Below are 16,656 nucleotides of genomic sequence, written 5' to 3'. Positions count from 1 at the left end.
CAGAAGTGCAAAGGGAGCTGGGCTAGCATTGGGTTAATAGCTAAACAGAATATTGTTCCACCTTAATAGGCTGGCAGGTTTATTTAGTCCTGAATACCTAATCTCATAGAACTATTTTTGGGCTAATACATTTCTTGTGTCTAACCATTTAGATATTACAAATGTAAAACGTTTTAGATGCAGGAAGAGAAAAGCAAATCCTGAAGTAACCACAGCTGCATAATTTCATAAAGAGACAGAGGAACAAACCTTTGATCAAAACTGGAATAGAGCTACCATCTAGTGGCCATGAGGAGAAGTCACCCGGCTTACCCAAAAGTGGTGAAATGCCCTTGCGCTTGGTACCCCTGTGCATGATCTCCGTTGTGGATCCAGTGTGGGGTGCCTCCAGACGAGGCTGTTACAGCACCATCACCTTGCCATGCCTTCCACTTGTAGTCTTCCTGTAATTTCCTTCTATCTTTCCCCTTACTGTGGAACTCTATAGGGTAAAAAACAAAGGCAGAATAGCTGTCGGGTGCCTCTCAATCCTTGAATTAAGCTTAGGGGAAAAGCTGCTCCTGTTTGGAGCCTAAGGACCTGCTCCTTGTGCGATGTCGTACCTAAGTGTATCTGTGGGGCGCATGCAAGGGACAAACCAGAGATGTCACTTGAAGAGCTTATTAAATTGGCCACGGTGCTTTTCGCTTTGAATCGGACTGCCGATGGCACGGGGTATGGATTTTGCCATCTGGCAGTCATGCTGCTGTTCAGTTTTGCTTCCTGATGCACCTGCTGGGAGAGCTGGGGGTGAACAGTGGGCTCAGAGGCCCACCACTGCACAGGCCACTAATGTGACCCCCCTCCCCTCCACCCTGTGCTGCCCTGATCTTGGCACCACATCCCCCCTTCAGGAGATCCACCCCAGAGGAGCTTGGAGCCCAGTCCCCCTCCCCCTTGGAAATCGATTCACCCAAAGCCTACCATGTCCTGCCCAGCTGCAACTTAATACATTCCCCCAGAATAGTCATAAATATATACAGCAACTTATTTACACACACAACTTATTGACACGTACATCTGTCTAGTGACAGATTTTATTTTCTTGGGCTCCAAGATCACTGCAGATGGTGACTGCAGCCAAGAAATTAAAAGACGCTTGCTCCTGGGGAGGAAAGCGATGGCAAATCTAGACAGCATACTAAAAAGTAGAGACATCACCCTGCCAACAAAAGTTCCTATAGTCAAAGCTATGGTTTTCCCAATTCTAATGTATGGCTGCGAGAGTTGGACCATAAGGAAGGCTGAGCGCCGAAGGATTGAGGCCTTTGAATTGTGGTGCTGGAGGAGACTCCTACGTGTCCCTTGGACTGCAAGGAGATCAAACTGTTCAGTCCTAGAGGAGGTCAACCCTGATGGCTCTTTAGAAGGCCAAATACTGAAGATGAAAGTCAAATACTTTGGCCACCTAATGAGAAGGAAGGACTCCCTGGAGAAGAGCCTAATGCTGGGAACAATTGATGGCAAAAGGAGAAGGGGATGGCAGAGGATGAGATGGCTCGATGGAGTCACTGGGGCAGTGGGTGTGGAGTTGGGTGAACTCTGAGGGATGGTGAAGGACAGGAGAGCCTGGAGGAATGTTGTCCATGGGATCTTGATGGGTTGGGCACAACTTTGCGACTAAGAACAACAACAACCTTGCAGCCGGGAAGGAGACAACCCTGCCCTACTTGCTTGCCGATTGGAAAGCAGGTGAGTTTCCACCCCTACCCTGATGACCAGCAACTAACGTCTGTCCAGCACAAGATTTCCTGCTAGAGGCATGGAAGAACGGTGAAGTCGGCAGCAGCAGCGGTCCTGGCAGTCCCACAAGGCCACTTTGTGGGCCTTTGGTGGACCAGAGAGAGAACAGGCTGCATCTGCTCTCACTCTGGCCAGTTCCTCCCAGTCCAGCACCATCAGGCTGTCCTACTGGACTGGTGCTGTCAGGCCACAGGAGGGCACTGCTGCCTCTGTGCAGATGCCAGGCCTGCGGGCTCCCCTCCTTTCCCACTGGCAGGTCAGTGTGTGCCCACAGTGGTGGTTCCCTGCTTGCCAGGGAGTCGATGGACCAGGTCTCTGACAATCAGGAATTCACCTTCTGCTTTTCCTTGGACCATTTTTTGACGCTTAAGGAGTTTAAAAAAATATAAAGTGCCAAACAAATAAATGCACATGGCTTTGGGGTGAAGAAGGAACAATCAAAGCCAGTCCACCTTCAATCATTGGTGGCAAGCAGAATTCATTCCACAGAAAATGTCACTACTGCTTGCAGGCCCTCTAAATGTGCCCCAAGGGATAAGGACTAGAAAGTAGAGAAGCTTGCAGGCTTGCCTATATTGCTAGGATTTAATTTTTCTTTACTTTGTGCTTGTAACAGTGGCAGGTTTGTATAACCTATCCCTAGATCCTTTGAAACATCCTGAATTCCAGCTTCAGGAAACAGCCTTCATCCCACAGTATGAATGAAAATACATTTATTCCATGAAAGTCGATTCTGAGTAAGCATCTCTCATGCTGGAATATAAGGGCCTTTCCATCTGATCATATTGCTGTTACTCACCAGACTGGCACACTGCATTAAGATAAGCCTGGAAGGTATGCATCTCCAGCTGAAAATAACAAGAAGTTCCAGTAAGTATGTGTTTCCTAAGTCACAAATAATTGTTCACACTATTGGGTCAAATTTCAGCAGTATGACTTAATTAGTCAGACAACTTAGGGGTTCATAATTAGATCAAGACACAGTAATCAGGAGATAGGCATGAACGTTTCTAGGCATAGAATTGTATATAACTCCAGTGTTGCAGAATTACTGATAAATACGGTGGTCAGCTGGAGATTCCAAGCTTGAGTACAGTAATCCTGGAAGAGTCCTGGCTTGATTAGATTTCAGCAAAAGAATCCTGAAGTATTTTCAGGATGATTTAATGGGATCCTGGTTTCCAGTCTGCCCTATTTTCCGAAAGTCTTTCCAATACAAAATTACTGCTTTTTCATGTGTGTGTGCACGTGCATATGCGCGCACATGCATGTGCATGTGGGGATTTGCCATACTTTTGAAGTGATTTTTGGTCAGACACCTCACCACTTTGGTGCCGCGTTCCCCTTTTAAGCCAGTGGGAGCAACTGGAACCAGCCTACCTTTCCACTGTCCTTGCTTCCTCTTCATGCCCTCCATCCACTGTGATCACACGACCCTTTGGTGGATTTGGGTAAAACACACCAGAATTGGGAGCATCTGAGAACCAAGGGTTTAAAAATAACAATCTGGAAATGGAAACCAGGAGAAGCAGGGGATGTTACCCTGGAACTGGTCTGAGTTCAGCTGGCCCAATGGCCCTGCCCTCCTCCCTCTTCGCAGTGGCTCTGCACGCTGTCCAGCTGCTGCACCTCACCTGCAGTTCGAAACATCTCTACCTAACCTTCCGCGCCTTCTTTGTTATTTTCGCTTAGGGCTCACCCAGTCTGTTGTCACAGCCAGACACTGATCTAGCACGCCCACAGCCTGATGAGGCGGAAGAGGAGAAGCAGAGCTGCATGTCATCGGCACACAGGTGCCGGCACACTCCAGCACTCTGGGTGACCCTATGCATGGTTTCATATTGATGCTATACAGGACTGGGGACAGAAGTAACCCCTCCAGAACCACATCCTGGAGAAACCACATCCTGGATGAGCACTGTCCCCCAAGCACACCTTTCTGGAGTTGACCATCTGCACAGGAGCAAAATCCACTGCACTGCCATGATCCCTGACTCAGACAGTTGCCCCAGAAAGATAACATGGTCAATGGTATCAAAATCTACTGTGAGATCAAGGAAAGTCAACAAGGTCACATGTCCCCCTCTTTCCTGAATAAGGTCATCATACTGGAGAACCAAGGCTGGTTCTGTACCAAAAGCTAGACTGATAAAAAGACTGAGCACCAAACGAAATGGATCCAGTTCCTTAGCCACTCAGCCACAATAAGAATCAGACCCAGTTTGGTGCATTTGCTTTCCCTATTCCCAACCTCTAGTCCCAGTCAGATATCAGAAGCACAGAGACTGCCAAAACCCCCTGCCTGATGGAGAAACCCTGCCTTCTATTTTACATGCAGAAGAGGGAACGGTTTGCTTCTCCCTGTCTTCACTGCAGAAGATACAGATCTGTGCCTCAACTAACATTTTCAGAAAGGGAGTCTGAGGATCTGAGTCTGAGGAAAACGGTGACAAAAGGTAATGCTGTTAAGCTTTCTGACAAGCAAAAAGTTAATAAATCACTGACCCAGATTTCTTAAGAAACTCCAATAATAAAATGCCTATGGTGGCCTAAGATCAACCTTATACCAGAGAACTGGGGAATGGCCAATGTAGCCACAATTTTAAAAAAGAGATCCAGGAAGGAGCTGGGGATTACAAGTTGGTTAGCTTAATGTTTATTCCAGGTAAATTGGTTGAAAGTTTTATTAAAGGTAACATTACTAAACATATAGAAGGGCAAGCCCTGCTGTAAAAGATTCAACATGGCAACTGAAAAGGTAAGACCCATCTCACTAACCTTTTAGAATTCGTTGTTAATGAATGTGTGGACCAGAACCAGGATGACTTGGTAGAATTGCTTACTTGGGCTTCCAACATGCTTTTGACAAAGTCCCTCAACAGTGGCTGCTGAGCAAATTTACCAGGCATGGAATAAAAGGGAAGGTCATATTATGGATCAGTAAATGGTTAAACAGTAGAAGGCAGACTTCTGGAAATGTTAAACTCTTAATTAAAGAATGTAAACAGTGGGGTTCCTCAGGGATTTATATTGGGACCAATGCTTTTGAAGTTATTCATAAATTTTCTAGAATGAGGAGTGAGCAGTGAAGTGGCCAAGTTTTTTTTTTTTTAATTTTGATTTATATCCTGCCTTTTTCCTACAAAGGGCTCAAGGCAGCTTACATCATTCTCCTCCTCCATCTTATCCCCACAACAACAACCCTGTGAGGTAGGTTGGGCTGAGAGACTTTGACTGGCCCAAAGTCACCCAGCTGGCTCCATGGCTGAGCAGGGACTAGAACCCAGATCACCTGAGTCCCAGTCCCATGCTCTTAACCACTATGCCACACTGGCTTGTCAGCAAGTTTTCTGATGACACCCAATTAGCTGCGGCTGATAAAAGGAAAAGTGGGCAGCTTGTTGTCTGCTATGTGAATGGAAAAGAATAAAATGGCAAAACATATGTATGGAATTGCCAACCAGTTCCCTGAGCTTCTGTGCTTGGATGGTGGCCCAGTGGAGAGTAGGGTAGCAGCAGGGACACAAAGCTGCCGCTTCCCTACTCATTTGCTGCTTAACAATCTGTCACTGAGTACAGGAACCTACCTAGAACAGGAAGGTTAGTAACTCCACAAGGAACACCAAGCGCATCTGCCTGTTCCTGCTGGTCATGAGAGAGAGCTGGCTCCTGGATCAAGGTGCGGGTCAGATTCCGTACATGAAAAGAATCATCTGTGGAGAGGACAGGGACACAAAGGCAAATTGTTAACAGCTAAATTACAGGGGCTCTGAACCAACATACAGGGCAGGTCTTCACAGCACAAAAAGCCACCCTGCATAGGGAGCACTGGAGAAAGGGATTTTTGCCGCTCTTGCCAAACAGCTGTCTAGCATCTAGTCTTCAGCCACAATAAGACCTACTGCACGGGTTCAGACAGCATGGCAACCCATAATAAGTCAACACAAAGTAGCTAGGTGAATGGGCAGAAAGACCTTTACTGCAATTGCCAGAAACTCATGCTTAAATCTCCTGTCCAAACAGAGAGAAGATGCTTATGAATGGGAGGTAATTAATGAGAAGAGAAAACGGGGGGGGGGGACTTGAACATAAGCAATTAAAAACACCTTTAGTATCAGAGGCAGTGCACCCACGTACACCAGCTGCAGGGGAGTGTGGGCAGAAGGACACCTGTGGGCAGTGGGGTGGCTGCTGAGTGGGCAGAATGACGGTCTGATGCAGCAGGGCTCAAGAGGCAGAACGCTCATAAGGCGAGAGTCACCAGAGGGTGGCAACACAAGGACAAACAGGCAGTCAGAGGAAAAGGTCAATGGATGGCCCAGAGTGACAAAGGACAAACCATATTCCAGTGTTGTTATGATTGGCAACATGCGTGTATAAAGAGCTGGACTAGCCAACCATGTTTCAGTAATCAGCGGAGGGGCATATAAACAGGAAGATTCTTCCCTGACATTTTGAGCATCAAATGGCTAACTAAAAAGGAAACCATTTTAGCTAACGTTGGCAAACTGAATGTATCAAAATACTTCCTGTTTGTGAATCTGAAAGCCGTAAGTATTTATTGTAAGCTGCCTTTAGACTACAGTGGTAGGTGGCTTATAAATGAACGTATAAATAAGTAGACTTTTCTGATCTACGAATCCTGCCGACCCCTTTTCTCAAACCATATATGAATTATTGCTATGGTTATTTAGACGTGAGGCACTTTATAAATGTGCAAGGCCACATTTTCCTTTGCTATTCCTTTACGTGCTGTCATCTAACAGTGGCCACACCGTTGAACAGCAGAGGAAACCAGAAGAGGAACAGCCTCTTCTACCAGCCGTGCTGAATCAGTAGCTGCTGTGGCCGCTTCGGACTCTTGCTTATGGGTCACCAGCCGCAGCCACTCCATTAGACCATCCGAGCTGCCTTCATCCACTTTTTGGTTAGGACCAAAACTTTAAGAACTGACTTGCCTTCTTCCTCTTCCCCCTCCCTTGTGTCTTGTCCTTTCAATTGCAACTCTGAGCGCAGGAATTCTCCTGTTTTCTATTATAATAATTCAGATCTGAACACCGGCTTAAAACAAGTGCTCAGATTGCTCCAGCAGAGGACGGGCGAGTGGTGCTTGAGGACCCCAGAACAGGAGTCTCGACCGAGCTGCCAGGTCTCCGCTGCTCCCGCTCCCAGCCGGCAGGGGGCGCGTGGTCCTCACGCGCCCCGCCCCGCCCCGGTCCTCCCGGCGTGTCGCGCGCCGCTTCGCCGGCAGGGGCCGCCGTGAGGCCGGGCGCCGGGTCCGCCGGCGGGGCGAGTCTGCTCTTGCCTCGCCGCGAGCCGAGGCGTCATATGACCCCGACGCGGGGCGCGAGCGCGAGCAGCTGCTGCAGCCGCCGGAGTCGGCCTGAGGCGCCGTCGTGACGGAGGCGAAGCGGGCGAGACGGGCGCAGAGGGAGGCGGATCGCGAGGCAGAGACGCGGCCGGGCTGCTGCTGTCGCCACCATGCTGGCGTTGTTGTCTCGGCTGCTGGACTGGTTCCGGTCGCTGTTTTGGAAGGAGGAGATGGAGCTGACGCTGGTCGGGCTGCAGTACTCGGGCAAGACCACCTTCGTCAACGTCATCGCGGTGAGAGACCCCGCAGCGCCCGCGCCTGCCCTCCTCACGCCCCTCGCGGCGGCCTCGGGAGCCCCTCGCCGCCGGCCCGCCCAGCCCCTGCCTCGCCTCGCCGGGGAGCGGGCTGAGCGAGGGGGGCTCGGGCGGTCGCTGCGCCGCTTCCCTCCGGCCCCGGCACCTCCCCGCGTGCGGCTTGGGACGCCGTGGGATCGTTCTCATTTCATTTCACGCAGTGCTACCCCAGGCTACACGCGGCAGCCCCCCTGGAAGGGATGAGCACTTTAAAGTGGGCTGCAGGTGCTCAATAGCGTATTTAAATACAGCCTCAGGGGTGGAGAAGGAGGAGGAATACGTAGCAAAACAGCATGCCAAGAAGGAGGGTTTGACCTTTTCCCAGGATACGTACGTTTCCTGAGCATGGGGTGGGGATAGCATGCTCACCTGTAGTCTGCAAGTTGTGGGTCCAGGAAAAGCATGACCTTTTATTCTGTAATTTTCTTAAACTGGGGCTCGGTGAAGTTCCTTGGGGATGGGTGGGGCTGAGCCTGAGGCAGGTTGCCTTTTTACCCAATTTATTGTCGCTGCGCACGCGTGGATTAAAGCAGCTCGTGAGGTGGGCTGGGGCGGGGAGGATGGTGCCTTGTGTTAGCCGTCTCTGAACTCTCCTAAGTCTTTTGCACAGTAAGCTCTGCTTGGGATGGGCAATATCGGGAGTTCTTTTGCTCCTCCCATCCCTGCAGCTGCTGTGATTCTGACTCCTTGTGGGGTGTGGCCTTCCTAAAGATAACTATTCACTACTCCTTTTCCCCAGCATGTAGGTACTCTGGGATGTGGGGGTTAAAAAGATCTACATGCCTTCCTCTGAGTTCATGAATCCAGTCCTCTTTGGAAAAAGTTAGATCAGGGTCATTAGTACCGATTATTAATACCATATAATGCCAAATCATGGTCCAAAAAGGATTATGTAGTTCACTTTAAGGGAAACTGGCCCAGCCGAAGCCCAGAGCCTATCCAGGAATCCTGTCTGTGTCTGGTCGTTTCCTGAAAGAGTAAAAAGTAAGCTTAGAATTTTTTTACCAATAGGCCATCAATTGTTATAAACTTAAAGTAGTTTATGTGAGTTGGAGTCTCTGATATCTTCACTCACCTGAATGTGTCTAGAACCCCTTTAATGAGAGATTGGGTATCTGTTTACTTAATCGAGTGTTTCTGTTCTTCCTTAATGCCATTCTTCTGTACAGGCAGTTACAGTCAGCTGCATGCCCCGAACAGCCTTACCCTGTTTGTACTGCTGAATGGGAAACAAGTTGCGGGACTTGTTTCCCTCTGTAGGTGTATAGGACTGTAACCTTAATAATAGGGGCTACAGTCATAAGTTCATAAACCTATGCTATACATAGTAAAGTAAAAGGCAATGTAATAATAAAGATGAATGGACCAGCATAGTAAAGACAAATATGTTATCTAAGTTTTAGGAATGTGAATTGTGATTAAAAGTGTTCCATGGTAACTTTTAATCAAACTTTTAATATGTGTTTATAACATGGCCTCATTATTTTATTTTAAAATAGTATTTTATGTTTCCTGTTTTGGTGTGTATGTACAGGGATTCCACTACTTTTAGTTACAGTGAATTTCAGATCAGCTCTTACCAAATACTTAGCTCAGGATAAATAGGTTGACTTTGTCTGTTTGCCTGGAGAGACCTGGGTCAGGTGAGTCCCACTCTTTTCATGGTAGGTCAAAGTAGCCTTTTTTTAGGTAATGCAGTAAGAATAAGTGGGCAAGGTTTGAGTGCAGTTGGCAAACTGTTTGGAATGAGATAAATGCTTCTACAATTGGTGCAGCTGCCCAATGTGTCTGTTTTGGTTTGGCCATTAACTTGCTTATCTATGTAGAAGTTGGTACATAAAAAGCTTTGTTAAGCTCTTCTAAATGACAGATTGCAACACTTTTAACAAACAGAAGATGCTGTGTTGTCCTGATTGGTGTGGTGTGTCAGTGCTACATGTCCCTGGTAAGGTCATAGTATTGCTCATTAGATTAAAGCTTGAAGTTGTTCTGACTAGTCAATAAGTCAGTGCACTCTTTTTAGTACACGTAGGATGCAGCCCAATCTTGAGGGCTTTTGAGTATCTAGTACTTTGTTGGGCTGCTGCTAGAGAAGTGACGAGAGCTGATTTTTTACCTTTCCATTCTCCTGAAAGTTTCCTACTATTCAGACCCCTTTATTGGAGTCTTTGCACCCACCAGAATAGGGGCAGGGAAAGAGAATACAAGACCACCCCTCCTGAGGTCATAGCAATGTCTACAGCCTTGGGAAGGGGACTCTGAAAATCCTGTGCCATCCTTAAGATTTTCATGCCTTTAGTACACCTGATGCTGGAGTGAGCTGTTGTCAGTCCTGTAGCCTTTAATGGAGGCACTTTGCTGCATAAAATGATCTGTGCTAGAGCAGAACTGTCTAGCCCAGCAAACTGTTTCCACAGTTGCCAACCTGAGGCCTATGTGACATATACAAGTAGGACATTATGGGAGGAAAGGGATCCTTCCTATCCACTCTCTCTGCATCTTGCATATTTTTAGATGCTTCTGTCATGTTCCTCTTGCCTCCCCCCCCCCCAAATTAAAGGAATTGGTTTATTCCTTTGTTTGGTTGCTGTTTATTGATGATTTCTAGCCCTTTGTTTAGGTTTGGACTACAATATGCTTCTTAAATATGTAGCTAAGTGCAGCATTTGCAAGGCTGGTAACCAGTATCTAAGTATAATGAACTTGTTTGCTGTTGCTTAATCTTTGCCTGGAACCCAGTTATGAAATTTCTGTGGAAGGGGATCTTGTGAATGAGACCTGAAGTTGATTTAGTTTCATATCAGTATTATTTACAGCAAAGGAAAAACAAAGATGTCTACAGAGCTAAACCATAATTCTGAAACCTCTACTGTCTAGGAAGGTATTTAGTATAGCAGTGGCTGAAACTTTTCCAAGATGTTACTATTTAGTATTACTCAATCCTTGACAAGTATGCACTTTGAAATACTTCCAGGTAACTTTATTATTTTAAATGAGTTAACTGTTGCATTTTAATGTGAAGTTAAAAGGTCATGCGGCCATTGAGTGGTATGCTATGTCTTGAGAGGGAAAGGCTTATTAGCTTTTTGTTGTCTTCCTTTCAATAACCTCTAAAAAACAAGTTCTTTCTGGTAACCTTTTATTGAACTGGCAGCTACTTTTAACTTGACATATGTAGCTGACTTGATGTAACAACTTTATTTATGTTACAGCTTTAAATATAACATTTTTGTTCTTACTAACAGCTTAGATAATTGGGAGGAAACCTGGATGAGTTAAAAGAAACAACTTCTCTGAGGGGAAAAATATTTCTTCTGTAAACTGAGCTACAATTGATGAAATTTCAAAACTGCACCAAAGAACTGCATATTTTACACCCAACAAAGAAGTATTGGTCTATCAAATAACCTGAACTGGGATAACAGAAACAAGAAGGTGCATTAAATACTGGAAATGATTAACATTTCCTTCTCTTGATTCTGAAAAACCAATACTGGAGATTGAGGTATCATGCATAGGGGATCATGTGCTGGATATCACTCTAGCCATGGTTAAGGGAGGCTAACTATAATATGGGAAATAACAGGTGGATATGTACTTCTATCCTTTCGTGTACTGTATAGCATGAGGAGAAGCATCTCCATCTTTATTTTTCTGGTAGGCTTAGTTGTCAAATCAGTGAACCTCTCTGTTCATGCAATAGTGCTGCTTTGACAGAGTGGAACAGTTTTGACTGTTCCCCAGACATCTTTGAAAGCAGTGCTTCTCAGAAATGACAAAATAGCTCCTTGATTATGTGGAAATTGCCTATGCTCAGTGCTGGACCTTTGTATAAAAATCATAAATAAAAGCTCTCTATGTCTTATAGCAGAAGTATGGTTCATTGGAAGGCATGAGGAAGGGTTGGTTATGCCATTTGAAGTTGTGTGGCTTATTGTCCAGATTCTAACTTATATCTAGACTTAACTAGGTGAAAATTATTAAATATATATGTTTACAAATGTGTTTCTGGATGAAATGAAAGTGTAATGATAGTCCCTTTATTAAGCTTCAATGTTTTGACTACCTTGCTAACACATAGACTGCATGTTAGTGATTACAGGATGCTTTACCATGTAGTATTAAAATATGCTTTTTGCTGTTGCTTTGGCAGTAGGGATCCGTTGCCAAGAGAGATGTTCCCTTGTCTTCCAAGTAAAATAAAAATTATTGTGCTTGGGCAGTGAGCTTGCCAAACTCAGGACTAAGCAGCTATAACATGTGGTTATAGATTAATGTGTTTCAGAAAAAAACAGTTTTTATACTTATTGGAAACCTTCATTAATAGAAAATGCATGTTTGATGTTACCAATTCTTGAACAATGAATTTAACAATTTAACTGATTATTTCATCAGTAATATGGTCTGCAATGTTTGTATTTTGGGCATGGCTGTTGCTTGAGAATTGAAATATTGTAGAAGTTGAGTAGCTGATGAACTGTGGTTAATTTCTAAAAATGCAACAAGATTGGAAAGTTTATTCTTAACTTATCCTAGAAATGATTATTGCCGAGTAGACACACACAGATTTGGGTGAAAAAGGTAAATATGGGCAGTATAGTAAATGCATGGCAGTGACTTATCTGGGACTGTGTGTGAGACTTAAGATTCTATTTTTCCAAAACTTCATAATCTTTTCAAATAGGCTCACTAAGATCATACCAAGTATTCTCCTGATCAATTTCAGTAGAACTAAACTGGTTTAAATGCAGGGATCATGGGACTAAATGGTTTGAGTTGGGTTTCTGAGCCTTTCATTATTGGGAGAAACCTCATTGCACACAGTCAGCTCCTATCAAGTCATCAGCCAAACTGGATTATGACTTGCTTTTCAGACAGGTATAACAATAGCATGACTCATGATGATCTGATAAAATGCAAGTCTGTATTTATTGCAAGAAGCTCACTGACCCATCTAAACTGCTGAAGTTATCTATTATTGACCATCAAAAGTTGATTTAGCAAGTTAATAATTTATTTCTTTCTTAAAATGTGTTTAATATCAATCCATCAATCTATTAATTTAAGGCTATAGAAAACAAACTGCTATGTCTTGTTTTTCTGTAATGAACATGGTTGGCAGAAGTTGACTGGCCATTGGTACTCCTTAGTTCTTCACTAACCTGTGGCAGATGGGGCTAGTGCACCCATTTGAAGTCTAGCCTGAAATTTAGAAATTGTGCTGTTTGAAAGATTAGCAAGGAGAACCTTGTCCTATTTGTAATTAACTTTTATGTAACATCTCCAAATAGTTTATACAGCTTGGATCCACAACATGCCGCAATTGTGGGTAGGAATGAAGCAATGAGGGTAATGGTGAAGTGGCTTTTGTAGGAGTCTAGTGACAACGCTATGCACTTATTACAAGTGGTGATGAAACTACATACCCTCAGATGCAACTCTGAACTATCTATGTATGATACTGTTCTTCGTAAGCTGTTCAGAGACTTTTTCTTAGTAATTGGATGGCATAGAAAAACTTGAAATAAATAAAATATATTTTAGCTAAAGCAATCTTGCAGCTGAGGCAACGTGACTCTCTAGGCAAATGATAAAACTCTGAATTTGCCCACATGCACCTCTGTTAATCAGCGCTGCATCTAGGCCTCAAACTGGAGGAAATGATTCTACTGGTTTCTCTGAAGTGGAGGTGCACGTGCAGCCAGGCAAGGATTTTTTTCGTAGCCTGACCAGGAGATGTGCTCATATCTTCAGCTCATCCTGCCAGTTAATACTTGGATCATGTCCTTATTTGTGGCAAGAAACCTATGTATCTAGGAAGATAGATAGTTTGGATTGCCAGTACTTCATAACCTTTTTCATCAAGCAAGGTATTTCCTTAAGTAATTATGAGCAGATTTGGACAGATCTGTTCACATGACATCACTGCTGGACCAGAAGCTGAAGCTCCTGGAGGAAATTCTGCCTTTATTAGAAACCTCTTGGGTTATCTAATAGTGTTTAATATTCTTAGTGTTGCAATCAGACAAAAAGTGGTATGCTTCAGATTGGATTTGAAAGTGGGCTTGTTCTTTCTGAGTGCTGTTATGGTGTAGCAAAAATGAAGTGTGGGTTGAGCAACAGCTTGGATCCACTCTTATTCCTCAGATTTTTTTAAAAGAGTTTCATGTCAGAAACAGCTTATGCCCCTACAAAGTAAAAATGAATTAAATTTTATAACCCACTCTGGCAATTTTATTCAAGAGTGCAGAATTCTGCAAATAAAATGTAAAGAGGGTGTTTCTTCATGCACGGTGTCCTCTGAACCATAAACATCCAAGTGTTTTGCAAAGGCAGAGCAGCATTGCAGTACGTTTCTGTGAATAAAATCTGAGATCTCAGTGCTCCACTTTGTAGTAAATAAGTAGAGGATGCATATAAACTGGGGATATTTGTTTCCAGTTAAGTCTCATGATTTTTCAAACTGTTTGTCTAAGTGTTGTCATCTTCAAGCATCTCCAAATCCTGAGGATAATGTTGCAAAAGCACCTTGCAACTGGCTTCTGGTTCAGCATCTGGAGCTGGCATCCATTGAGGTAGGGGTCCATGGTTGTATCAGAAAGGAGCACCTTGTCCACCCAGCATTAAGGGGGGGGGGCTGTAATATGTTCTGTCCTTCCCCTTGTCCATTTTGCAGGTGAATAGGGGCTTGAATGCATTTGATGTCTCCTTACCTGCAAAACTTTTGCTTCCTGAGCTAGTAAAAGGAGCAGGTGTTGCCAGCCTGCATATATGGCTTGTTAGAAATATGAATTTCAAACAACCCCCTCAGTGTGGAACAAATTCTAGGCTCTGTCTTGAATTTCCTATACTGAAGCTTGCTAATATGATTTGTGTTACTTACATGTAAGGTGTGTGAAGAAAGCAAAAGAAGCAAGTACGGTAACACTGTAGTGAGAGATGAAACAAGGCTTTGTCACAACAATTGGATATGTTTTTATTGCTAGGATTGTTTTAAAGTATTTGATTTTGTTGATTTAATGCACTGATTGTGAGCTGTCCCAAGATGCCTTGCATGGGGGACAGCATACAAAAGTTTTAAATAAATAAACAAGCTGTGTAATCAGAAATGCACTTCTGATGAGGATTGCTATCTCTCGCTTCTATATGGTTTAAGGTGTTTATACGGTGTAGTTTTCATGAGTACTGAAAGCAAACACTGGTTTGTTTATGCCTCTCAGTCAGATGACCTGGCTCGTCAATGTCACTGTGATTCCTTAAGGAGCATGAGTTGTTCAGCAGCCATGCTTTTTGTGCTTGCTTAATATGAAATCTCTAGTTAAGAATACAGGTCCACACTATCAGCAGGAGGGGACAATACTGTTAGTGACACTGTCACTAAGATCTGTGATGGTAGTGATTGCAGGAGTCTGGACACCTTGCCTCTTGAACCAAGCATTGATGTTTCAAAGACCCAGGCACATGTGGAAGGTTGTGGTGTGTGAGCAACTCTTCAGAATGTTTAGTCCATGACGGGGGTGTGCAATAGCATGTTGTGTTTTCTGAATCCAAGTACTGGTTTGTTTTGAAAGTTTAATGACCCTTAGAATAAATTATGAGTTATTTTGAACAACCCCTGCTGCCTGTGATCACAGGTCATGGTAAGCTGGATCATGAAAAATGGTGCTTGTAAGCCTCTGGCATGACATGACAACTTTCTCAGCTAAATTAAGCCGTGGTAGGCTGTTGAATCCTGCGAATTAAGGCATTGTCTTTCATGCTACCTTATAGGATTGTTGTGAGGATAAGATGGGGTAGAAGAAAAATCTGTAATAGATAAGTACAATAACATAATCAACTTGATGCTAAGATTTACCTGAACTGATGGTAGCCATTTTATACAGGACCAACAATGCACATTAATTTAGGCTACTAAATTGCCAAACTATGGCGATGCAAGTGTGAACATATGTACATCAGTGGGCATTCCTGCATTGTACTGTTGCAATATTTTTAGGTGAATTGGCCTGTTGGTCTTAACTTTGAACAAACTTCAGATATGATCAAATACACAGTAATCTAGATTTTCTTACTTAGAAGTAACAGTTTTAATTTAACAGTGTTTGCATTAGATTCAGGTATCATGATTACTTATTCTGTCTTGAGTTTATAAACATAGGGACCTGGCAGGAGCCTGAAATTTGCAAAGCACTAAGCAAACTCTAGCATGTCTTGCAATGTCAGGATGTTCCAAACTTTCGCTCTTGCTTCTGTTGTTGGACCTGGACCAAGCATCTGGTACAAGGCTTTAAATACCAGTTATTGCACAACCTGGTATTGCAACAACATTGCTTCAGCATTCTACCACCTCAAGTATTTACATATGTGGGAATGTTGCAGATACAGTAAAATTCTGTGGATATATGTTTCAAGTTATATTTTCATCACTTCAACAGGTATTGATTATATGCTGCAATGGGATAAGTAAATTACTTTCAATAGGACAACATTCATTAATTATAGCTGCTGTGTTGTATTAGTGGGTCACACTTTAGTTCCAGCACTTGCTTAGCGATTATCGGTCTGGATGGTTACTGAAATTACTACACTCAGCATAAACTACCTTGAGACTTAAGTTAAACATGTGTACCTTCTGTTTTTAGTGTAACCTTAAGAGCACAAGAACATAAGAAAAACCATGCTGGATGAGCAAAGGTGCATTCAGTCCAGCACTCTGTACATACAGTTGCAAACCAGCTGCCTACAGGATCTCTCAAGCAGGATGGGTGCAAGACCTCAGCCTGCTTAACCTTCCCAGCAACTGGTGTATGCAGGGATGCCACCTCTGGTAAAAGAGACAGGACAATAGCCTGCAAGGCTAGCAACTACTGATAGCTTCCTCCCTCATGAATCTGTCCAATCCCTTTTTAAAGCCATCTAGCTTGGCAGCCATCACCACTTTCCTTGGCAGTGAATTCCATAGTTTAACTATATGATGTCTGTAGAAGTACTTCCTTTTGTCTGTCTTAAACCTCCCACCAATCACCTTCATGGTGTGACCCCAGGTTTGAGTGTTATGGGAGAGGGAGAAAAATGTCTTCCTCTCCCCTTTCTCCACACCATTATTCTAAGCACCTCTGTCATGTCTCCCCTTACTCATCTTTCTGTAAACTGAACAATCCCAATTGTTGTAACTGTTCCTCATAGGGCAGTTTGCACCAGTCTCTTGAG

The 16,656-nt window shown here is 43.9% G+C and overlaps 1 protein-coding gene across 1 annotated transcript in view; it reads left to right on the top strand.

The window, feature by feature from the left end:
• The first annotated feature begins 7,136 nt into the window (after positions 1 to 7,136).
• The window catches only part of ARL8B (ADP ribosylation factor like GTPase 8B), a 31,972-nt gene continuing 22,452 nt past the window's right edge, over positions 7,137 to 16,656 (top strand). The window contains exon 1 of the mRNA XM_044451826.1: positions 7,137 to 7,386. Coding sequence (XP_044307761.1) covers positions 7,264 to 7,386 — 123 coding nt within the window. The 5' untranslated portion in view covers positions 7,137 to 7,263. The remainder of the gene's footprint in view (positions 7,387 to 16,656) is intronic.

This window comes from Varanus komodoensis, unplaced genomic scaffold (genome assembly GCF_004798865.1).
Source record: "Varanus komodoensis strain SLA01 unplaced genomic scaffold, ASM479886v1 scaffold6_4, whole genome shotgun sequence".
Taxonomy (NCBI): domain Eukaryota; kingdom Metazoa; phylum Chordata; class Lepidosauria; order Squamata; family Varanidae; genus Varanus; species Varanus komodoensis.
The sequence above is the reverse complement of the archived record's forward strand: the minus strand, read 5'-3'. Positions and strand labels throughout refer to the sequence as shown.